This window comes from Xiphophorus hellerii, chromosome 1, assembly GCF_003331165.1.
Source record: "Xiphophorus hellerii strain 12219 chromosome 1, Xiphophorus_hellerii-4.1, whole genome shotgun sequence".
NCBI classification, from domain to species: Eukaryota; Metazoa; Chordata; class Actinopteri; order Cyprinodontiformes; family Poeciliidae; genus Xiphophorus; species Xiphophorus hellerii.
In genome coordinates this window covers 5,649,061-5,672,491 of record NC_045672.1, presented here as the reverse complement: position 1 = coordinate 5,672,491, position 23,431 = coordinate 5,649,061, and the positions used below count along the sequence as shown (strand labels likewise).

Here is a 23,431-nt window from a genome sequence, read left to right as displayed (position 1 = left end):
AATCTGTCGATCTTTTCAACAAAAACAGCTAAACAGAGTTTTGGTGGTTTTATTGAGTATGGAATGCAGATAAATCCACAGACAAACAGCTTTAAACCTCCAGCAGATTCAGTCCCTCCTCTAATCCAACAGTAACATCCGCTCTGCCTGGCCCTGTGCTTCGGGTTTAATATGCAGAGCTTCATAAAACGGGAAGAGAGGAAAGGACTCTGATGGACGGCCATCCTGGACTCTACCCAGCTGTTCTGAGGAAGCTGCTCAAGCCTTCCAGTGAGCACAGCGGACAGAACCAGGTGCCAGGATTAGTCTGTCGATTTTCCACATCGCTCGTTTAACAACATCCCATCCGAATACATTCCCAAAATTAAATAAAACAGATTAAGACATAATGGAAACAAGAGACGTTCTGCTAGAAAGCAAAGGAATGGGGTTAGAAAGAACCCAGAGTTGATCATGTCAAAGGTAGAAGTCGTCTCGTTCCAACAGATCAGGGCCGGTTTGGTTCATAACCTTTCACCAGTTAGATGAACAATTTCATATAAACACAAACACGCCCACACACACATACACACACGCACTCCAGGGTAGTGTCAGAGATTGCAGCAGCGCTGTCTAAGCCAAATTGCTGCTCGGGTCGGGGTTGGCGGTGCTGTTATCTTGATTGGCCGCCTGGCTTCCTCGGGCCGGCACCTCGATGATGCGTGGCTTGTCGATGATGCGCGCCCGCCGGTCGCCTTTCTCTACGATGCCGATGATCCAGGCTCCGTTTGAGGCGCCCTGAGCCGAGTTGAGGCTCTTCATCTCTGAACAGAACTTGGCCGCCTGCTCTCTGGGTAAACACACCAGCAGCCCACCTGTTTGGGAGAGGCTGGGGGTTAACGTCTGGATTCACTCCTCATAGATTTCTATTGTTTTTACAAGCATTCAGACTTTTCATTCTAAGGTGAGCTTGAAAGTTCAAGTTTTATTTATTCTTTAAACTTTCTCTGCTTATCTAAACGTAATCCCATTTTATGTTAAAAGTAAAAAAAAAAAAAAGTCTGAAACAGGGACACAAACAATCGACCTACAGCTAATTGTAGATCAATAATTTATTAGATTAAAATTAGTTCCAATCAATTTTTTGAAATTTTTTTTTTTTCTCTGAAGAGTTTTTGCGGCACTAGTGGCTCGTATTTTTTGCGACAGTAGGCAGACAGGAAAGAGGGCGAGGAAGACATGCGGCAAATGTCGCCGGGACCGGGAGTCGAACCCGCGACGTCCACGTCAAGGACTAAGGCCTCCAAACGTGGGGCGTGCTAACCCTCTGCGCCACTACAGCGCGCCCCACTTAGACCTTCTTTTAGTGTTGTAGTTTGGCCTCCATCCAGAAGAGGCTGACGCTGGTCAACCCTTAGCAGAGCCAGCTGATACAGAAACAAAGATGGCGGAGCAACACCAGAGAAAGAGAAACGGTCCAAACAGAGCATGATGAAAAATACACCGCATGCGGTTCTATTTAGAAATATACACACTTCTTAAGTTTCACCTTAATATCTATCATTCAGCCAAGCTGCAAGGTGGAGCAGGGCTAGCTTCTCATTCAGAAATTACTAATGAGCTTCAAAAGTGAGAATGTGAAAAGCAGAGAAATATCGACACAGGTCTACTTTCTCTGTCTAGAAGCCCTGCAGGTCATCCTCTTACCGGAGGTCTCTGCTGATCTGCCCTGCAGCAGGTTGAACAGGTTCCCACAGGCCTTACTGATGGCACTCATCTTGGCTATGATGGGCAGGTTGTGGATAACGAAGGCCACCTCGTTTTTCTGCTGCTCTGCCAGGTTGTTGGCGTGACCCAGCAAACCGAAACCGGTCACATCCGTGGCGGCGTGAGCCTGGTACTTGTGCATTAGGCTCGCCGCTGCAGGAGAAACGAAAGAACGGGTTAGTTATGTGGTTACACATTGGCAACTGACAACTAATGTGGATCTGAATCCCAGGTAGACATGAATTTATACAGTTATACAGGTAAAATAAAAAAATCACGGAGTTTTGGAGGAGTTGTACCTGTTCGGTTTAGCGTTGCCATGGAGAACATGGCTTCATAATATGCCTCTTTGACCTCCTCTTTGGTGACAACAAGTTTGATCCTGTTCCACTTTTCAGGCTGATGAAGTAGAAAAAAAAAAACAGGTAGGCTTAGGAATTGAAAACTTCTGATCTACAGACGGTTTTCATTTTCAGCTGGGTTCTGACTGGAGCCTTTTCTCAGAACCAGGGTCCGTTTCAGAGGATCTGTCATTCTGACTGCAGAAACCCCAGGACTGAATAACGTAAAAGACTAGGGGTGCACTGATTGCAGTTTTCTGATCGATCAGCAGTGTTTAAAAAGTCTGACCTGCCGATTCTGATTTTCTCCGATATTCATATTTTTGTCTGAAAAGTCGCCCAGTAGGTAGCTTTAGCTCTGTTTCCATTGCGCAAAACTGTCGATATTCTGCTGATGTCGAAAAAACACAATTTCACAATAGCACTGTTTCCACTAAATAAGAAATGAGATTAAAAATCATACACGAATAGGTTTGTTCATGCGATAAGTCATTAAGAAAAAACATCTGCCTCATCATCCTCCAACCACTTCCTGTTGTCCTTCACGTCGTTTCCACCAGTAGTAACAGCCGGTTGTTCATCACGTGACTCGTGTGATGTGGAAAAAAAGCATTTCCATTGCAGTTTTACGACATACATTAATATTGATAAATGTTTTTTTTGGGGGGCTCTAGTGGCCTTTATTTGAAAGTGCTAGGACAGGAAAGTGTGAGAGAGGGAATACATGCGGCAAAGATCACCAGGCTGGGAATCGAACCTGCGACGGCCTCTTTATGTGGGTTGTGTTTAACCCCTGCGCCACCACAGCACCCCAAGGGCAAACGTTTTTAATCAAAAAAACGTGAACTTCTTTGGAATTGCCATGTTTCCACTAAGAAAATTTATTTTTATTAATTCTAATTTGTGCAATTATATGGCGAATGGAAACGCAGCTGGCGCAGTTACTGCTGTTAGCCACGCCCACAGACATGACCCGGTGGGCGGGTCTGTCAGTCAGGCAGCCGTCTCTCATGGCAGAACGAACAGGGACACCGGCGGATTTTCAGATCTTTGTGGATGTGGATAAGGTCACTGGGTGAGATTGGTTTCAGATGAATCTCCCAAAGTTGATAGAATGAATGAATAAAAATATAGCAATATTAAAGTGAGTGGTGGACCTGATCGAGCCACTGGTGGGCGTTCACAGCCACTCGGGTCCCCAGAGGTTTGGTCAGAACCAGGACGTCACCTGGTACCGCGCCGTCAGGCCTGGGACAGAAAAACAAACGTCAAGCGTATTTACTTTTTTCCTTTTTTATTAAAAACTCAACTGTGTTCATAGTTCTTTGTGCCAAAAGGAAACAAGATTCTTCTAACCCAAGAGGGCCAGAGAATGATGCTGCCAGAAATGTTTGGTAAAAAATAATAATAATAATCCTGCCAACACACAAACTCAGAGAGAAACCTGCAGGGAATTACTTTATAATTTATGAAATTCATTTTGAATTTTTATTTTGTTTTTACAAATCCAACAATTTTCTATAAATATTTTTGAATTTCAATAAATCTTGCAGCAAGTGTTGGTGTTAAATAACTGCATTTTAATCTCTTTTTTTCAAACAATCCATCTTCCCAATTGGGAATCAATAATGAGATTCAGTCTCTGACGTGTTAAGGTACAGGGGGGAGATGACTTGGAAGGAAGAACAAACAGACAGAAGGAATGAAAGACACAGAAAGGGGGAAAAGAAAGTAAAAGAGTGAAGATGGAGGGGGTGCTGGACACGGAATGTTTCCATTTTAAAAGGAAGATTGTTAGGAAAATTGTATTAGTAATTATCAAATATTTGTTGTATCATGTAGCTTTGTAATTACATTTTAGATAATGTTTCTGTGTGTTAAATAACTTTGATTCTATCCTGAGACTTCCCTGGGAAATAGAGGTAACAGCTACTCTTAGCAGCTGTTGCCTTGCAGGACTTCCTACAAGACAGAGGTGTTAATTGCTCCCAGCAGAGTTTTACATGCCTGACAATAAACTCTGCTCTGTGCTTCTTTGTGATACAAAGCCGTTGCTTTGAAGCTATGCAACGTGTCTGGAGAAAGAAAGATTTAGAGTATAGATAACATGTGTCTAGATTAGTGAATGTTATTTAGCGCTGCAACCATGTTTTGACTCCACCCTTTTAGAGTTGCAGCGCCCCGTGTGGCAGGGTTTCCTAAAGATCAATAAAAGAGAGGAACAGACAGATGTGTGGCAGAGTGGTTGGAGATTTGTGACTAAAAGCACATCTCTGTCTGCTCTCCTCGCGAGTATAACAGAATCTAACTCTCTTGTCTTTCCTGTATTTGTTTAAATTGTCTCTAATAGGTATTTAGACCTGACAAAGATGAAGGTGGAAATGCGAACGTGTTGCATCTTGGGACGTCTTCAGCTCAGATCTGACTCACATGATGAACTCATTGGGCTGGCAGACGACTGACGCTACACCCCCAACGATGATCCAGGGGTTGATCACCGTCTGGCCCCCCGTCACCGACGTCCCTCCCTCCTCCGCTGCGTCCCGGAAACCTTTGATCATCAGCGGTGTCACTCGCTCTCGATCCTGCGGGCAGACGAACAAAAAACCTACAGATCAGCGGTGAAGGGAACACAACGCAGCTGCAGATGCTGTGGTGGATCAGTTACGCTGCCACTTGCGATCTACTGGCATTGGCGCTCATTAGTTACAAAACAAATAGAATATGTCGCTACCTTTTCATTCATCTTCTGACTGAGGCTCAGCAGCATCAGCATGTTGTCGCACTCCGTGATGCCCATGGCGTAGAGGTCACTGAGGACGTTCGCACACGCTATCCTTCCCTGGGACACGGCGAGGTCAACAAATGAGCGACATCAGGACCGTCACAAAAATGTGGCGTCGAACTGAAGGATCAAACTAGTTTTACAGGATCAGAACCTGAATTTAGTTAATAAAAATATCCCCCCCGCAAATTCGTTTTTTTCCAGAATCACTAAAACAGAGGACCAAATATTCTAAGTCATCTGTGCAGCATTGACTCAACATGACAGATCCATTTTTAGAGGATTTCCACTGTGATAAGTGGATATTGTGAGATGAGTTACATTTTTTCTTCACCTCATAGTATCTTTCATTTCATTAGAACATTTTGGACTACTAGATGTCAATTTGTAATTCATGTTTTTCCGCTGGATGAGCTCTCGTTTCCACGGCACATTAGAGCCACTGCAGGAAAAAAAAGCTAATTTCTGCCATAAAAAAAACAAAAACACACTTCAATTTTGAGACTAATTTCAGAATTTGATAAACATTTTAGAATTTTAGAAACACAGAAGTGTCTTGGAAAAAACTTGATTGTTTCCTCCCCCCAAAGAAGATTTCAGAGATTGATATCTACATTTCTTAGTTTTTTTTCTAGATTTTCAACATTCCAAACTCAGAAATGTCCTTGTTTTTTCTAGAGCGTTCCAGAGATTACTCACAAAATTTCTTAGTTTTTTAGTGGAAATCTTCTAATACTTTTTTTAAAATTAAATTTACAATGGCCCTAAAAAGCTGTCGTAGTCTCGTGGCAAAACATCACAACTTTCTACCGTCTTCTGCAACAACTCCTCCTGAAATAAATGTGAAACAGACTACATTTTGCATAAAGAAACCTGCGTTAAAAAGTTAGTGAATTAAATTTTGGGAACATTTTTTCAATAAAAACTGGAGTTGTTTAGGCATACGGTCTTTAAAGGGTCAAAGTTCTAGAAATATCAAGGTTTGATACATTCATATTCAACAAATTAGAACATTTTTGAAAAGTTCCTTTATTTCTAGGCTTAACTAGGCATGCTGATACTCATGTCAGGGCTACTAGAAATTTTAAATGCTCCTCTTATATCCTATAGATCATCATTCTTAAAAAGAAATCAGAAAATGAAAAGTGAATGCATTACAAAAAAAAGAAGAAAAAAAGAGTGGAAACCCATTTAAAAGGGCTGGTTGGTACAGAAGCTGAGCTGTAAACGGTGAATGTAGATTTAGTTTAAAGTTTGATCTCTTTTTGTAAAGCTTAACCTTGCAGAACAATGGCTGGATGCTTCATTTAGTGTCAGTTAATGCAAACTGCTTAAAAACCTCTTACATGTTTTCATTAGGCAAGAATTTTCACCACCCTGCTGCTTCATGAGGCTCTGAGGGGGGATGTGGTAACGTATGACAGAACTCATGACCGAGCTGCTGCCACAGTGTGTGTGTGTTTCATCCACCTACCAATCCATCCATCTATAGAGGAATTAAAAACGCACAGTTTTGGAGCCAAATGAAAAAGAAAACCGGCTAAGCTTGCAGCCAAAGCTTTCCGCTCTCTAGTAATTCTGGACATTTGATCCACAACGTGAATTTTCTTTAGTTCTGCTGATGTTCCCCTCTCAAACATGATAACATTCAGTTGGCCAGCGTGTTTTTTTTAATGCAACGACGGGCGTAGTTAAACTTCAAACTGCACACAATCACCATTAAAACCCTTGGTGATAGTTAAGCTGACACGGTTAGTCATTAACACTTAGTCACATCAATCATTTATAAGTCGGAGTCACTACGATCAGAAATCAAGTCACAGAGCAGAAACGATTCTTGGAGGGTTTCACTGATCACCCTGTCAGTTTCTATAAAAGTCTAGAAACCTTTCAGAGTGACCCGTTGTACAGCTACTACTGCAGCTTCAACCCACAGCAAACACTGGAAGAGCATTTCATATCCAGCTTCTGAGTGCTTTTTTAGTATCTGAATAATTTTGTGTCGTATTTTTCAATCTCATTTTTGTTTCTGACTTCCGGAGGAATACTTTTTTGTCTGATTCTTAAGCAACTCAAACTTTTCACTTTCAGACATGGGTACTCGCATATTGTGTTAAAAACACATTTCACTTGTTAAATAGAAGGACAATAGTCCTAATAATTATAATGATAAATAATGCCGTCCGATTATTTAAACAGAAGGAAAATTCATACAGAACATCAAAAACGTGGGAAATCTGACAAGCAACAAGCAGGTCAGGTCTGTGCGGACCAGGAGGAAGTTGTGTGACGGTGCGTTCAGGCCACGCTAGGTGAATCTTTCAGAATTTAGGTGCAGCCTTTTAAATTCATTGTTCTAATGTAGTTATTGGGCTCCACAGTTGGCAGTCACTGTGAAGAAAAAGTTAAACATGTTTGATGTGTGACGTCAACATTGTTAGTTCTCTGTTCAGCGTGCTGAATATTAATTAAATCATTTATCTGTTATCTTTCCAACCCTCCCCAGGTTAATCCAAAAATAGCCACTGTTCTCTGCCCTCTTTGGCAGTGAGCTAACATACTAAACTTTCTAAATTGTCACTTTTATGTGGATACCTACCCATGTCAAGTCAGTGTGTTGAATAATCTGTTGTCTGTCTGAAGCCACATTTGACTGATGAACTAATATGGGCCAAATCTAGTTTTAGATATGTTTTTATACTAAATTTGTAAGAGTTTTTAATAACTTCTGCTGTGTGAAAAAAATCCACAGCAAAAACTTACCATCATATATGGATCTTCTACCAGAGGGTAGAAGAAATCAGTGGTCTGGACCAGAGAGAGACCTCCATGCCTCAATGGAGTCACACAACTGTCCATCCCAATACCTGGAATAAATACAAAGAGACATGCTAGTGTGAAAAGCAGCTCTAATTAGTTAAAGTGAAGCTGTTGCTTAGAGTTACTATACAGCAGCAACATTCATTGGTCATATTTCAGGAGTAATTGTGCATATATTGTAACTCCTTGGAATGAGTATTGGTGGACTTCGTACTTGAAGCATTACATGTGTTTCTGCTGAATCATTTACCTTGTGCAGTAATTTAACAGCTCGGGGAACTATTGTTCTGGTTTACACGCGCTCATTTTATATTTGCATTACAATAAGGTTATATAATTTGTAAAACTTTCTCTACTGTGAATGGTCCACATCATCTGTCATACGAGTCCTCAAAGCTAATAGTATTAGCAATTGTTCGTTAGCTAATATAGGTTAGCTACCGGGTTTCGGCAGCTCGGAGCACAAGGAATGGTGCTGGAGTTTCTTACCAAGCCGGGGTCCAGGCAACTGTTGGCCGAACTCAGAACCCTGGTCTCCAGCCTTGCCCGGTCCATCGCCTCGGTCCGTCTCCAGTCCCGCGAGGAGTTTGAGCAGAACCTCCTGCGGGACCTTGCATCCTCATCCCTTCAACTCGGAGTAAGACGTAAGACGGAACCCGCGTTCCAAGCCGTGGTCCTCGGGTTTAAATGGCTTGTATCCAGGAGGGAAACACCCCCCGGAACCCGCAGCCTCAGCTGAGGGAGGTGGGGTAGGTGAGCCCGACATGCCTGCCCGCAGAGTGGTATTAAAGCACGACGCAAGGCGGACAGCTCGGCCCGATATGCAAAGACGCAACATGGGGTGAGTGTCTAGTACCCGCTGTGTGACTAGGAGACCCGCGTTACCAAAATAAAGTCCGTTTAACTTCTTGACAGACCGTAGACTTTAAAAATAAAAGTTAGAAAATGCACAGTTGTATTTGAAACTTTAAAGTGTGGTAAACTACATTTGCGCGTTATCTTATATCATAGCCAAATTTTATAATAAAGGTAGAGTTGGCAATATACAAGGCAGAGGGCCTTTTATTTTGAAATTCAACAGGGATTTCTGTCTCCAGGTTGAGCCGGAAAAAAATCGAAGCGCGTGTCGCAGAACAGGACGGTTAGGCTGTACCATCAATCCAACATCCTTTTCTTCAATTCGTTGCATTTAAAATAAACATTTTATTGCTGGGTATGTAATGTGGGAAACATTCCCAATTATTTAATCTCCCTTTGGTACTTTTAAAGTATTTTTGAATGGAAACGCAAAACAGACTTCGACGACCCCTTAGAATCATCGTTAATGGTTTCACCCGAGTGGCTCATTAAACTGCCACTAATACACAGAGACAATTGAATAAATGATTTATTTCGTGAATCCTTGCAACAAATTGCAATTACAAAGAATATCCTCACAATACGAAATAAAAAGTTTAATGTGCTTACATTCATACTGATAAATAGCAGGCGTCAAAAGATAAAGGATAAGACAGGATAAGGGGCACAGCAAGAGTTATGACGGGTTAAGGGTCAGGTTTAGGATCAGAGATAAAAGCAGCGGCAGTCAAAACACAGGCACAGAACAGAGAATGGCTACTTTTCTTTCCAACAAGAGTAAATCCATCTCTACTACATAATAATACATGTTTTGAGTTGATGCAAAAAGCTACTTTTACAACCAAAACATTTGAATATTCGTTATCCTTTAAAGCTCTTCAGGTAAATCCACATGCATTTTCTTCTTTTAAAAAAATTGTCACATTTTTAGTATTAGGTCAAATGAATACTGATATGCTGGATGACGGTGTCAAAGTATACACATGTACTTCATAACATGTTTACTGTTCATTTGCACAAGAGACAAAATGGTGGAAAAGGGAAAGTTGAATCATGTAATAAATTTAAAAAAAAAAAAAAAAAAAAACAGCAAGTGGTGTCAGGGAATGGACAGGGAGCGGTAAAAGGAAACAAAAGGCCAGGTGTTGGCAGAAAAAAAAAACATGAGGAAAGACTGAAAGGTGCCAAAAGAAACGGAACCCAGGAAGCAGGAGAGGAAATACAATGAAAATCTTCTAATTTATCATATGACCTTTTATTTGCCTCCATATACTTTCTCCTTATTCTAATATATTAGGGTTTTTACTTCAGGATCCAAAACAGGCTTAGGTCTTTGTATTTGTCCTTGCATGACAGAAAGTAAATAAGGTGCAATAACCAAATATGTTTCCCCCAGAGCTGGACACAGAAAGTACAATGGATTCTGAAAGTATTCACATCCCTTCTTTTCCCCCCACATTTCTTACCTTAGCAGACTGAAACCAGCCTGAGTACAGTTCTCTCTTTTAAAAAAAAATCTACACAAAATAGTTTTTACAGATATTTGTCCATCTTTCTAAATTAACAGAAACATACGTTTTCACAGCCATTGTTTGATATTTTGTTGAAGCCCTTTTGGCAGCAGTTCTAGCCTCTAGTTGTCTTGGGCATGTCTCTCTAAACTTGGTTTTGGGGTAAATTTTGGGGGTAAAATGTCGACAATTTCCAAATAACAGAGGGAACTGTTCTTTAAGATTAGCGATGATCCTGAAAATGCTTTGTATCATTTCTCAATTGTTTTATGTTTTTTTTTTTTTTTGCTTTGACACAATTCAGTTCCAAAGGTCTACAGATAATTCCTCTGAGTTTATTGCTTGATTTCTGCAGCCAAATCAGTTCCATTCCAAATCATGTTCAATCTTCTGATCTTAGCACAGGGGAACTCCAATTTTGTTGAAAAAAAAAATCACCAATAATCAAGACACTCAGTTTTGACTGCCATAGGAAGGGGTGTAAATACTTATGTTATTATTATTTGTAAATCAAAAAAAATTATAAAATATGTCTGAAAACATGTTGTCTAGCTATAGAACAAACAAAACCTTACCTAGGTGGGTTTTAGAGTTGGTCTGCAACATACAACATTTTTTAAAAATGAAGGGATGTGAATACTTTCTGGATGACCAGTAAATATACTGTGTGTGTGTGTGTGTGTGTTGGCATTGTGATGCATTGAACTACGTTTGCCCATTGCATTACTGTATACAGTCCATGACGTGTATTTGCAGTGTGTCCATATCTGGAGCCAGGTAGTTGCACTTTGGACAGCATAAATCAGGCAGATCTGCAGCTCCTGCTGCAGCAGGATCGATGACCGGTGCCAAAACGTGGTTCCGGTTCGGTGGCACGGTGTTGAAGCCAGCACCAGGAAACCCAACAACTGCAGCAGAAGAGGAGAACATCGTAACACAGATTACTACAGGACAAACATTCTTTGATATACGCTCAATGTGCAAGACTAAGATTCATTGAAGAATGTCAGAAAAACAATTTTTTCCAAACTCCTTTTCTACACTTATGCAGATCTGGAAATGCTAAAATAAAATTCCAGACTGGACAGGATCCCCGCTAACTACAACCTACTGGCACACATCAAGATTTTCAGAGTTAACTCGGAGGCAACATGTGGCACCGGAGTCAGTCCCTCCAGGATGCTGGGGATGTTTTTTAGATTGTTGCAGCCTAACGTCACTGATTTTGCGGCACCTTTTTCAAAAACTGGCAGTTAAAGATGAACATTGTTTTGCCACAAAATTGTCTTAAAAAAGGTAAAATTGCTGCATGTAACCTTCCCCAAAAAAGTTCAGTAACAACTGTTTCAAATGTTGTTGCACTTCAAATAGTCCAAAAAGTTGAAAACTACCCACAAAATGTTAACTGAGAAGCATTCAGTTAGAACAACCCATTCAGAAAATTCTGCATTTCTTAATGTCTAAATTCTCTGGATTCCCTCTGGCCAGGCTGTTTAAAGCTGTAGGATTCTGTGTATGTGTGTGTGTTGGATGTATTGTACCTTGCTGAGGGGGAATGTGAGTGGGCCGTGCAGGAAAATCATCCATGTGTTTCAGCTTCATCTGCTCCAAACGTGCACTGAAACAGAGGTGACTAGTTAGACCCTTAAATAAATAATTTAAAAAAAGATCAATTTATTTTTGCTGCACACTAGGTAACTACAAATATGGACGCGTTTGTTGATCCCCAGGTAAAGAAGTATAAGAACCCATAGGACTCATACATATTTATTACAACTGAAGATGAAAAACAAATGATGCTGTCCATCATGAACGGAAGATCATAATTGACAACCTTGAGCAATCTTCAACTGAGTGTCTTCAGTCAGCAACCTATGGAGACTGTTCCTAACAACAGCTGTCAATACTTACAGTGACTGGGTAAACATTTACAATATGAGTTACAGTATTTTATTTCCCTTTGGGATTATTAAAGTATTTTGAATCAAAACTGAATTAAATTGAAGATTCTTCATTTACGTGCAGACCCACTTAGTTTTAATTCCCACACAGACAGAAATCTAAGTTTGACTCATTTTTAAACTGAGATTCTGAACTATTGAGGTACAAATTATTTAATCTCGGATTGTGTTTATTGTCAAAGCTGTGCAGATCCAGACAAAGGTGATTTTCCATGTGAGGTTTCAGCCTCAGACGGTACCAAAAACCTCGCTTGTTTGACAACATCTGCACTGAAGCTGAAGCAGCTGAAGGAGCATTTGATAAGCAGCTAAGCTCTGAGTTGTGACCACCACAGATTTCCTTTAAAACACACACACACACGAGAAGCATGTGCAAATATACAGCACACATTAATATTAACATGGAGCCTGATGAATGTGTGGTTACCGTGCTGTGAGCTCGTGCTTCAACCGTTCGATCTCAGCCAGAGCCTGAGTGAACTGTTCCTGCAGCTCCTCTTTCTTCTGGTTCAGCTTCTCTCTCGCTTCTCGCTCTGCCAGGAAATCTGCCTTGTAGATCTCAGCCTGGCACAAGCGCAAACAGGGAACAAGGTGATGTGTTTATACTTTACAAAAAAAAAATTCTGTTTACGTTTTTAAGATGGTAAAAGCGTTATCAGAACTTGTTTTAAACTGAACATGTTCTTTCCTAACTGGTACAGCATGAAACAACCTTTGAACTTTGATCTTTTCATTTAGAGAAACTCCACTTCCTTGTCATTTCATGTGGCTTGATGATTTTTTTTTTTTTAAAGGTGGCCTCTGAAAAGCATCTCTCTCTACATCTTTTCTGACAATCCTACAGCTATTGTTGTGGCTTGTTACAAATGTTGAAGAATATATTTCCAAATACAAATATTTGCGTAAAACAAATCCAATGTTATGTTTTCTATAGTAGAGCAACTGACCAACTGCTGAAATGTCGGAAGTGTAGTAGAGAGAGAGAGACGTGATTAAAATCAGCAGATATTGCCAGAAATCCACAAACTACGAAGACATGAGCAGCAGTTTGGACTTTACCTGTGCTGTGAGGACAGGGACGGTTTCCAGCGAGCCTTTCTGCTGCTCCACCTCCTCCTTGAGTTTATCAATCAGGTCCTGCTTGATGGCCAGTGCCCGCTCCGCCTCCTCTAGCTTACTGCTAAGGTCTCCTCCCTGCAGCGATATGCAGAGCCCGATGTTAGAACAGCAGAGCTAGTGAGGGTACAGGCGTCCGAGTGTGTTTTTTACCTCACTCTTCAGTTTGGAATCATAGTCTCTGAACAGACACGTGTAGGCGTGCTGCAACTGTGACAGCTTTTTCCTGACAAGCGCAGAACAAAAGGGATTTTAAAACACACTTTGTCTTTCTAAACGTCCTAAGTATTTTCATCAAGTGGAACGGTGTGCTGAACCCACTTCTCCTCTGTCACCACGTGCCTCTCCGACTTCAGCGCGCTCTCCAGGCTCTGCACCTGCAGCAGCAGCTTGTCATTGGCCACATGGTGCTGCTTCCTCTGCTGCTCCAGCTCCCGCTCCGCCGCCTGCAGGGCCTTCACCTTGCTGACCAGCCTAACCGCAGAAACAACAAACGGCTCGTGACAAACGGACCGGACACGACCTCGCCGGTGCGACGAGACGACTCACTTCTCCTCCAACATTTTGCGCTCATCGTCGCTCTTCTGCAGGAGGATCTGCCTCTCGTTCAGTTCGCCTAACAGCGACGTTGCCTGAGCTTTCAGAGCCTCACAGTCCTTGGCCAACTGGTGGAACACAAATAGAAGAAAATAAGCTGTAAATATGCACTCACAGATAAAGGCAAGAAGTAATTGAGTGATCTGGATGTAATTTGGTAAACAAACATGTAGTTGTGGAAATAATTTGACTAAGAAGTGATTAGAGGGTTTCTGCAGGTTTCGTTAACTCAAATGCAAGACTTTTTAAGAGCAGTATGGATGAAATTTAAGACCTGTATCACAACAGAAAAGTACGAAAGTAAATTGCAAATAAATTATATGGGTTGACAACAGTAGCGAGTCGATGCTTAAGACGAACATCATTCAGGCAACTGCCAATAGACTTGCACTTACGGAAAAAGGTAGCTTAAGCGGCTATTGGCAGCTAATTACCGGTAGCTGCAACCACCTTGACTCAAATAACGCAATGAAGATGTCTGCACATAATTCTAAGTTTTGCGTAACAGTAAAGTCCCATGACAAAAAGAAAACTACATAGAATAAACAAGCTTAAATAGTCCTGCCAAAACAAAATTTAAGACATGCGGCTAACGACTTTTCAGATCAGGAACTGATGAACAACAGGCAGAGGAGATGTCTTGAAGATTTGTTAATTTATGTTATCTATTTTGCTGATTCTGCATCGACTTCTTTCCATCTGATTGTTTTGTTCTTTTGAAGGTCTGGAATAAACTTAAATGTATTTAAGGTCAATTTATTCATTCTCACTTGGTGGGCCAGTCAGCCCTCTCTTACTGCGGCTCAAAAGGGAACAAGGGATGATTTTCAGACCTTTGCGGAGTTAGGCCTGTCGCAATAAACGATAAATCAATTAATCGTACGATAAATTAAAACTATCTACGTCATTTTAATTATCGGCACTATCGTCTCTTCCGGCCTTTTTCTCTTTCTGTTAATGACACTGAATGACAAAAGGCTCAACTCCGGTGCTCTCCACTGACCCTCCCTTTCCCATTTCCTTAGTGTAAAGCCCAGCGCACACTATCTTATCCTGCACGATCTTAGAGCTGTCGGCCGATTGTCGGCCCATTTTCAAAACCTGACAGACCACACATTAGCCGACAGAAATCCTAGGTATAACGGTTCCGGACCGGGTTCGGTCCGGCAATGTGGTGTCCAACAATGGGCACAAAATAATGACTACAAGTCCAGTGAACTAATTTTAAAACCAGGCATTAATCAATGCTTTACTACAATCTACCTGCAATGCATGTGGCTAGTGTCAGCGTAAAGTCCTGACTGAATGAAAATCATTATAACCTATTTATGTCACGTTAACAAAGAACAGCTGAAAAGTTACCGGGTTTATCAACTGCGGTAGCAATTTCGCTCCAACTCCTCCCCTTGTCATTTCTATATTATTTGCATGTTGAATAAACATTAATGTTGTTTCCACATATCATCTCCGATGTCGGGTTGCGCTGTGTCAGCTGTTTGGGATTCCCCTCTGTAATTTCCCCTCAGAAAACACAGAGGAGAATCCGAGCTTTCTGATTGGCTGCCTGTCACATTCAACAGGTGTAGTTAAGCTCCCAGTCGGGGAAAACCCCTGATTTGGATAGGAGCGGCAACGACGATCTACCATAACACAACGTTTTAAGATTGTTGTAAGAGGAAAAATAGGAGCAAAAAATCATGTAGTGTGAATTATTGCATCAGGTAGTCGATGTGCCCATCTTCTCTATTTAAATCTAAAGATTACTGAAGGGCAATATAGTACACAGACTTCATAATCTGCCCTCTTTTAGTTGAATGCAGTATTTATTTCCACTTTGGCTTTATGTTGTTTGTGGCAAGAAATCGCATGCATTATTACGTCATTTCCATTAAATCAGTGTAAAAAGGTCTTCAAACAATATTATCGTTTATCGCAATAGTTTTTGAGGCAATTAATCGTTCAGCAAAATTTGCTATCGTGACAGGCCTAGCGGAGATAAGATTCACAAGTAAGTATTGGCTTATCTCCCAAAATTTAAGAAATTTGGGGCCGATTTATCGGTGAACCCCTAGGCATTAGTGAAGAAACAGTGTTAGAAACAGTTGCTGCTGCCACTGACAGCCAGGTAAACATTGAGTGAAGGTCACTGGACACAGAGGACGCCTCAGACAACATTGGTAGTGATAATTTTGAAGTGACCAGAGATGGAGGGATACTGCACAGAGCAGAATGATGAGACGGGTGGAGCTGCTCTTCCATCCCCAGCAGTTCCAGAGATTTGTATGCATATAATATGGGTATTGTAAGATTGCCAACTGCTGTAGTTGGCAGTCTTTAGATTAAATGAACTAATCTAAATCTAAGGTTATACTAAAAGATTAGCAAAGCCTTCTAGCAGACCTGGGCACAATCCTTGTCCTTTTGTTTGAGCAAAGCTTCTGTTCTGTCCCGCTGAGCGGAGCTCTTCTGCAGGTAATCTAGTTTCTCCTCCAGCTCCCGATACCTACAGCAGACATTAGAATTATGGTAAATGCATTATTATAGGCACAACTTTTGATATAAATCAGTCATTCTTGAGCAATGAAGTTACAAACACGAGTAAAGTTGCTGATTAGTTATTCCATTAACACTCATTTTCCTGAAATCAATGCAGTTTTTGTTGAGAAAATAATTCAAAATAAAATATCTTTGAATTAAAAGATGCAGAAAATAAATAAGAAGTAAATGATCTTTTTTACAATGGTAAAATTCCTTTGTGGTGTGTTGGAATGGCATAAAAAAAAAAAACCCAAGTAGATGAATAATACAGTGCAACACGTCTGATCTACTTGTAAAACCCACAGGAAACAAATTGAGTTCAGATTTTGGAGACAGACAGGCAAGCAGTGACACATGCAGAGAGGGAACAAAAAGCCACACAGAGCTGTAGGCTCACCTGCCCTGTGTGGCCTGAAGCTGCTCTGTGAGTTTAGCCAGACTAGAGCTGGCAAAAGGAACCAAACAAGGCCAAAGAAGATAAGGAAGAGGAAGAGGTTATGTTAAGCAGGAGGAAGGACAGAACTTTCATTAGAAGAGTAGAATAAGCTGCAGTTATGAGAGGGTACAGCACAAGTTCATTTAGTAGAACCAAGTTAAGGTTTTGGCTCAAAGTTAGTTTAGCACTGTTAGCTTAAATAATCTTCTACCTGTGTGTGTGCGTGTGTGTGTGACTGAGTTTTACCAGTCAGAGGTGTGCTGAGCCTCTGAGCGAAGCTGAACAGCTTCCTCATTACTGCTCATCTGCAAAACATTAACACAATCCTTCAGGCCACAAAACATAACAACAACAACAAAAAAACATTTCCTAAAAAGATAACTAAAGACTAAACCAGCTGGGAATGTTTTTCAAAAACATTGTTTGTGGTGCTATGAATATGATGTTACTGCCATACAGTTGCCTGAAAAATAATGAACCGTTTACTCTAAATCATAATTTTCATCGTTATCACAATAACACCTCAACATACCATGATAAAATTCTAAGTCCACATCACCCACTTATAAGAAATATTTTATTTTCTATGGTTCTGAATGTTTCTGAAATTCATACATACAGACCTCATGTCTACTTGTATGTTAGCGGACAGGAAGTGAAGTTAGCATAGCGTGCTACCTGTGTATGGAACAGTTTAGCCCGCAGGTGTTCAATGCATCGATGCTGTCGCTCTAACACTTCTTTTCCCTCGTCCCGTTCCCTCTTCAACTCTTCATTTTTCCTTCTCATCTCTCTCATCTCTTCCTCTGTTTTCTCTTTGTGGCTCTTCAGCAGTTGCAGGAACTCATTTGCACCCTCTGCAGGCTGGAGAGACAGAAGCAGGTGACTTTGCCGCGATATTTAGTGATGTTTCAGACAGAAAAAAAATTTTATTTGCCAAAATTGGAATTGGCATATCAGTCTTTTTAAAGATCTGCGATTGGTCCCAAAACTGCAATCAGTGCACCCTTGGCTGGCAGCTTAGTGTTAACTCAGGAACCGATGCCAAAAAAGTAGGGCAAGTGTTTGAAGACAAATGTTATAGAGTTATTATAACTGATTTATAGGTTTTTATTTGATGATTTTCCCTTAAAACGATGTGAACATTTTTAACAAGAGATGCGTGAGGTGAAATGGAACAAACAAAAGAAACACTCTACCAGGCTGCGGAGTGGTGTGGTTTGTGTCTGCTGCTCCGTTTCTTCAACTCTTTTCCTCTCCCATTGGTCTAAAGTCTGAAAGACAAAACATAAAAACACCACTTTGTTCAAAACACTAGAATTCTGTTTCTTCAGACTCATAATTCCACATTATCAAAAATTCTAGATTGAGTTTAGGGATGCTCCGATTCACTTTTTTCATACCGATATCGATATCCGAGGTTCAGTATCAGCCGAGACCGATCCGATACAGAAATACAGTGCTGAACATTTCTTTCTTTCTTTCTTTTTTATATGGACGGAACAGCACTGAATTACACATTTGATAACTCTGCACCAGTACAGCACATCTACATACTAAATTCTTCAAACTGAATTCTAAATATAATGTAAAATAAATAGAGCTCTTGTGTCTATTGGTTTGCTGCAACTGACATTTATAGAAGCAATCAATTAATTGTACAATAAATTAAAATAATCTCAATAATTTCCATTCTGATGGTTAATATTTTTTAAAGAGCAATTTTGTTTGCAGAAATTCAATAATCCATTTTTAATTATTGTTTCAGCTGTTTGTGGTTTTTATTTTCTTATTATTTATTGTTTTCTTTCTTCATTATTGTACCATTATTATTATATTACATGAAAATAGAATCAAATTTTTTTTGGTTTATTGCAGTAATTTTTAGAACAAATCATTGTCTTGCAAAATTTGATATTGTGACAGACCTAGTAATATAAATGTAACTGCTTTATTATTATGTTTAGTGATAAAACAAAAAATTATTAAAAACTATGTACAATTACTTTTCAGCCTTCTTTAAGCAAATTAACATACTAAAATAAAACATTTTTGTTTTCACAAAATGAAGAATTCATGACAGAGCTCACAGGGAAATCTAGTTTTGCAGCCGTGACGTTCTGTGACGTTCTGTTTTAGAACCACTGGATTGGGAAAAATAAGAACCGCAGCCAGAAGAAGACAAAACATAACCGGTACGATTGATGATTATTCCACAAATGTTCAAATGTTAACTATTAAAGTTTGCTCTTTAACAAAGAGAGATGATTCCATGCGATAGTTACAGTGATTTGTGTAAAAAGGCAGCGGCTCAATACAGAAGACCTTACAGTACTGCAAAGAGGAACGCAGCAGGAACCGATTGGCCCGGACTTCATTAATATTGGGGGATCTGCCCATAATTATACGTGAAACCGATCTTATCTTCCTCCGCAGAGGTCTGAAAATCAGCCACTGTCGTTTGGAGAGTCACTCTCTAAACAGTTCATTCATATTTAAGATCACTGTCATGTGCAGTTGAAACAAGTTTTGTATTGTTTCACAAATACAAAAGCGCTTTTGAATAAAATTAGATTGGAACATTGAAGGTGTATTCTGTGACCTTTTAGCACTGTCAGGTGTTATAAGGACACAAACTTGTTTTAACTGCACATGACACCATGATCTCGAACATGAATGACACATTTAGTGAGCACACCCACCTTTGGTTCATCCAGCGGGCCGTTCCGGGCAGGAAGCCCCGGTGACGCCTCCATTTGGGCCGAGCTGTAGCTGCGGTTGGACGACGAGCCTGGTCCGTTCACCATGCTCTGCAAAGAGTGGTTCTCCTGCGCCAGCCTCTCCACCAGCGCCCGGGCCTCCTGGAAACGACAGCTGAGGAATTCCCGTTCCTCCCTGGTCCGCCGCTGCCATCCCTCCATCTCTTCGCAGCGCTGACGCAGGGCCTGGTTGCTCCTCCGCAGAGCCTCTGGAGGACAGACGCGTACCAGCTTTCAGTCTACGTCTTCTTCCAGCACAAACAATTAGAAAAGCCAACTTTGACTCTACTACTATTAATAATCAGAAGAGTTTGATATGGAACCGTAATAAGCATGTGACAGTTCCGGTTCAGTTCACTGGGCTGTTTATTTTTAGCTGCGTCTTGCATTTAACAAATTACAAACTTTTCTAACGTTCTCACCGTGCAGCCAGAGACTTAAAGAGTAGCAGCAAAAACAAATGAGCTGGATTAGCAGAGCTTGCTAACAACTGATGATGTTGCTGTGGAACATCATCTTTGCTTTGCTTGAGCTGTTAGCATGTCATGAGGCTGTTATACAGCACCAGTCTGTCAGAGGCCGCTTTAGATTCGTTGTAACACAAACTGCTACCATCGTTCGTCCCCAACCACAGAACCGCCATCCACAACAACTGAAGCCGTAACTCCTGGATAACAGGAGTTACGGCAACTTTTAATTTCCCTTTTGGGATAAATACAGCATTTTGAATTTTAATTGAGTTGAATGACAAGATTTCACACTTTTCCTGCCTATAATTTTTGGCAACTGTTGACTGCTCTTCTTCAGCTGTTCCTTTGCATTCCACAGTAAAAAATGGCAACATCCAAAAAAAAAAAAAAAACTGTTGCAGCATAAACTACAAGAATGGGTGGGAACAAGAGAATAAGATGAAGCTGACATGACAAATTGTGGAAATATCTTGGATCCAGAAAACTGCTTTTTTCATCTTTTTTTTATTTTTTTACACACCATTTTTATTTTTTGTAAGTCAATACCTCGGAGCTGCTGGTTGTCGCCCAACAGTCTGGTCACCACTTCATTGCCAGCGAGCTCTGGTGGGACCCTGAGTGTCCCTCCGCTGTCCTCTCCAGACATGTCCCACTGCATGGGGCCGTCCGGCTGTGGCTGCACCATTTCTACAGAGGCACAGGCAAAAGAGAGGCTGATAAATATCCACAACTTAGGAAAGTATTACTACAGTGGAAGAAATGCAGGTAAGGCAAAGTGCAAACGCCTCGATTCATTTGCTTACAAGTCCTTTCACTCACTTTCAGTCCAGTCTCTGTGTATGTATGATTTAGAGAAACACGTACTGTATACCGTCCAACAACTACAAGGAGTACACTCCTGAAACCTTTTTCACATTTTGCGTGACCACAAACCTCATTGCGATACACCAATATTAAGGTAGTGCAAAATTGTAAAGTGGAAGAAAAAGGCCTTCACATTTTTTTAACAAACACAAATATGATTTTTTTTTTTTTTTTTTGAGCAGGTATTTACCCTCCTTTTACTCAGATGCCCTCATATAAAATCCATTTTTCACAACATTATAAAAGGCACCAAACGGTTGCCTTCGAACGAAATTATAAAAAAATAAATAAAACATCCCTGGGATACGAGTCACTGAATCATAACCTGGAACTGTTCCAAGAGTCACTTGTAAATAGGAGGAGAAGCTGCTCTAATCAGAAGAGACGCTGCTGCATACCTGGCTTAAATGAATGGGTGATTAACAGATTCTGTAGCAATTTGAGGCAAACTAAGGAGATTATGCAATCACCCAATCAGTTGTCCTGAAGTGGTGAAACATCTAAAACATGTAAGACAAGGGCTGGGGAAAAGGGTGGGCGATATGGACTTAGAATTTTATTGCAGTATTTTGTGGTACTATTGTGGTAAAGATTATGATGAAAAGAAAAGAAAACTATTAATTACTCATTTTATAGGCAGCTGCTTGGCTGTGACTGCAAGACGCTGCATTTAATAATCATGTTTGTAAAACTACTGATATTTATTGATGCTCTCAGGAAACAAACAGCAGAGAAAACAGCGAAAATAAAATTTCTGATCATACATACAGTTGAATTTTTTTTCTTTTAGTTTATCATCAGTAACTGAAATTTATCGCGCCAACAATAAATCAAAATTCTTATGATAAGAAATTGATCACGGTAGGAATTTATCGTCAAAACGATCGATAAATTGACGATAACGCTGCTGTAGATCAAAGGATGCGAGTTAGAACATCCCAGTTTACACGTATTGGAGAATCTGCAGCAACAATGGAAGATTTATGTTCACAGAAGCATCCTATTTAATCGGACTGATTTTTTTTAAAATTTACCATAAACGTACAACAAAAAAAAAGCAAAGCCGGGTAGAAACCTGGTTGCAGCAGAGGGTGGTTTGAATACAACCTCATGCCACACTTTTCAGATTTGCATGTGAAAGACTTCAAACCCATGTACCGTTTTCGTTCCACTGTGCAGTTTTGTTTTGGCCGATCACATGAAACGAATCCAAGTTTGAAGAAATTCCAGCGTATGAACATTTCTGGTTTTATACAAATCGATTTTTGCTCCCAGTAGGGAGTAGGGCCTTGAATATTGTGAATGATTAAGATGAATTGTAACGGGGTGGGGGAGGGAGATTTAAAAAAACAAAAACGATTAATATAGCCTTTGAGGGAAAATATATATTCTCTCACTCAACAACTATTCAATTCATTATTCATAGGTTTCTGGGGCTGAGCACGTTTTCTGCAGATGAAGGTGGCCGAGTCTTACTTTCACTTTCATTTTAAATCTGACAGAATTCTCCTGAAGTGGGAGAAAAACTACCCAGGGAGCCTCTGGTTAAGATTGTTAGGATCTTTGGAAAAATGCCAAACCTCCCTTCCGCGTGAGCAGTTTAACCTGCTTACAGGTGAGCAGGAGCGGAAAAAAAAAAAAAAAAAACACACACATGACCTCATCATTCAAGGTGCCACTGTTGGGCTGAAATCAACTCTAATGCGACGAAACAACGTGGGAAAATTGTTCAAATAAATAAAACTGTGCATTATATTAAAAAAAAACCACACACCTAAGCGTACACGGTATCGCTCGGGGGACATAAACAAAACGTTTGACAGTTATATCAGGCTAACGTTAAACGTTACCGTCAAAGGCAAAAGACTTTTACACATAACCTGGAGCATTTATAGTCACAAACCACATCTTACCTGTTCTTCTCTTTTAGTTTTGATACCAGGAAAGAAACGGCTAAGCTGTCGCTAAGAAACTGCCCTTCACAGTTTATTTAGACAGCTGGCTAATAGCAGACAGCTAAGACCTAGCTAATTAGCTTGGTAAGCTAATGTAGCAAACTGTCGGCAGGGCAAATTAAGAAGTTCTTTTAAGCTAATACAAACGCCGGCCTAAATCAACGACCTAAGTATCTCCGGAGAGGCATTTTGTCCTGTTTTGTAACTTATTCCGAGTGCGTTTGAAGGTTGACTGAAGAAATCTGCCGATTCGGAGTGTTGTTAGCTGGAGAACGTGTGGGTATTTTACCCTGCGCGTTGACTGTCAAGTACAACTAGCTCTGAGTCATGGAGGATGTTTATAGATCCAAATACACTGAGGTCACACGCCACCCACAGAGCATTCTGAGAGTTTCCAGAGAGGCGACAGAAGGTATTAGTAAATATAACAAGAATTCGTGTCAAAAAAATGATATGCATATATATAAAAATATATATATCAGACCACAGACCAAACGTCTGACAAGCTTGTCAGACCAAACAAGCTTGTGTGTGGTTTTACACGTTTGTTTGTGCCTTCAGTAAACTGGGAAAAAAAGTAGCACTATAATTTGTAAGTTTTTAGGAGTATATTGGCTCATTAGTCATTAGAAGTGAAAGCTTAAAAAAGTTGAGTGATGAAAATGAAAATAAAG

At 40.4% G+C, this 23,431-nt stretch overlaps 2 protein-coding genes across 3 annotated transcripts; both read right to left on the bottom strand.

Annotated features, from left to right (window-relative positions):
- Window positions 1–33: 33 nt before the first annotated feature.
- sephs3 (selenophosphate synthetase 3) lies at window positions 34–8,562 on the bottom strand. The gene is made up of 8 exons (XM_032569733.1): window positions 8,182–8,562; window positions 7,636–7,739; window positions 4,822–4,929; window positions 4,518–4,672; window positions 3,245–3,335; window positions 2,046–2,145; window positions 1,687–1,899; window positions 34–854 (listed from the first exon to the last, which is right to left on the bottom strand). The coding sequence occupies exons 1-8, from the start codon at window positions 8,528–8,530 to the stop codon at window positions 613–615; spliced, it is 1,362 nt and encodes a 453-aa protein (XP_032425624.1). The 5' UTR covers window positions 8,531–8,562; the 3' UTR covers window positions 34–612.
- A 501-nt stretch (window positions 8,563–9,063) lies between these two features.
- ikbkg (inhibitor of nuclear factor kappa B kinase regulatory subunit gamma) lies at window positions 9,064–23,077 on the bottom strand. Of its 2 annotated transcripts, XM_032569684.1 has the most exons (15): window positions 22,716–23,077; window positions 20,485–20,625; window positions 19,412–19,677; window positions 17,909–17,983; window positions 17,388–17,573; window positions 16,956–17,014; window positions 16,671–16,718; window positions 16,136–16,238; window positions 13,688–13,803; window positions 13,460–13,612; window positions 13,292–13,364; window positions 13,082–13,216; window positions 12,450–12,586; window positions 11,603–11,679; window positions 9,064–10,969 (listed from the first exon to the last, which is right to left on the bottom strand). In XM_032569684.1, the coding sequence occupies exons 2-15, from the start codon at window positions 20,621–20,623 to the stop codon at window positions 10,785–10,787; spliced, it is 1,752 nt and encodes a 583-aa protein (XP_032425575.1). In that variant the 5' UTR covers window positions 20,624–20,625; window positions 22,716–23,077; the 3' UTR covers window positions 9,064–10,784. The 2 variants fall into 2 exon arrangements, with proteins under 2 accessions (XP_032425575.1, XP_032425585.1); XM_032569694.1 differs by lacking the exon at window positions 16,671–16,718.
- Window positions 23,078–23,431: the final 354 nt, after the last annotated feature.

Excerpts from the sequence above, each read along its gene's own strand:
- ikbkg (XM_032569684.1), bottom strand. The coding sequence starts at position 20,623 with ATGGTGCAGCCACAGCCGGACGGCCCCATGCAGTGGGACATGTCTGGA. Across the intron at positions 13,613-13,687 it reads CGCAAAATGTTGGAGGAGAA|GCTGGTCAGCAAGGTGAAGG; the intron begins GTGAGTCGTCTC and ends TTCTGCGGTTAG. Across the intron at positions 10,970-11,602 it reads TCACATTCCCCCTCAGCAAG|TTGTTGGGTTTCCTGGTGCT; the intron begins GTACAATACATC and ends CTTCTGCTGCAG.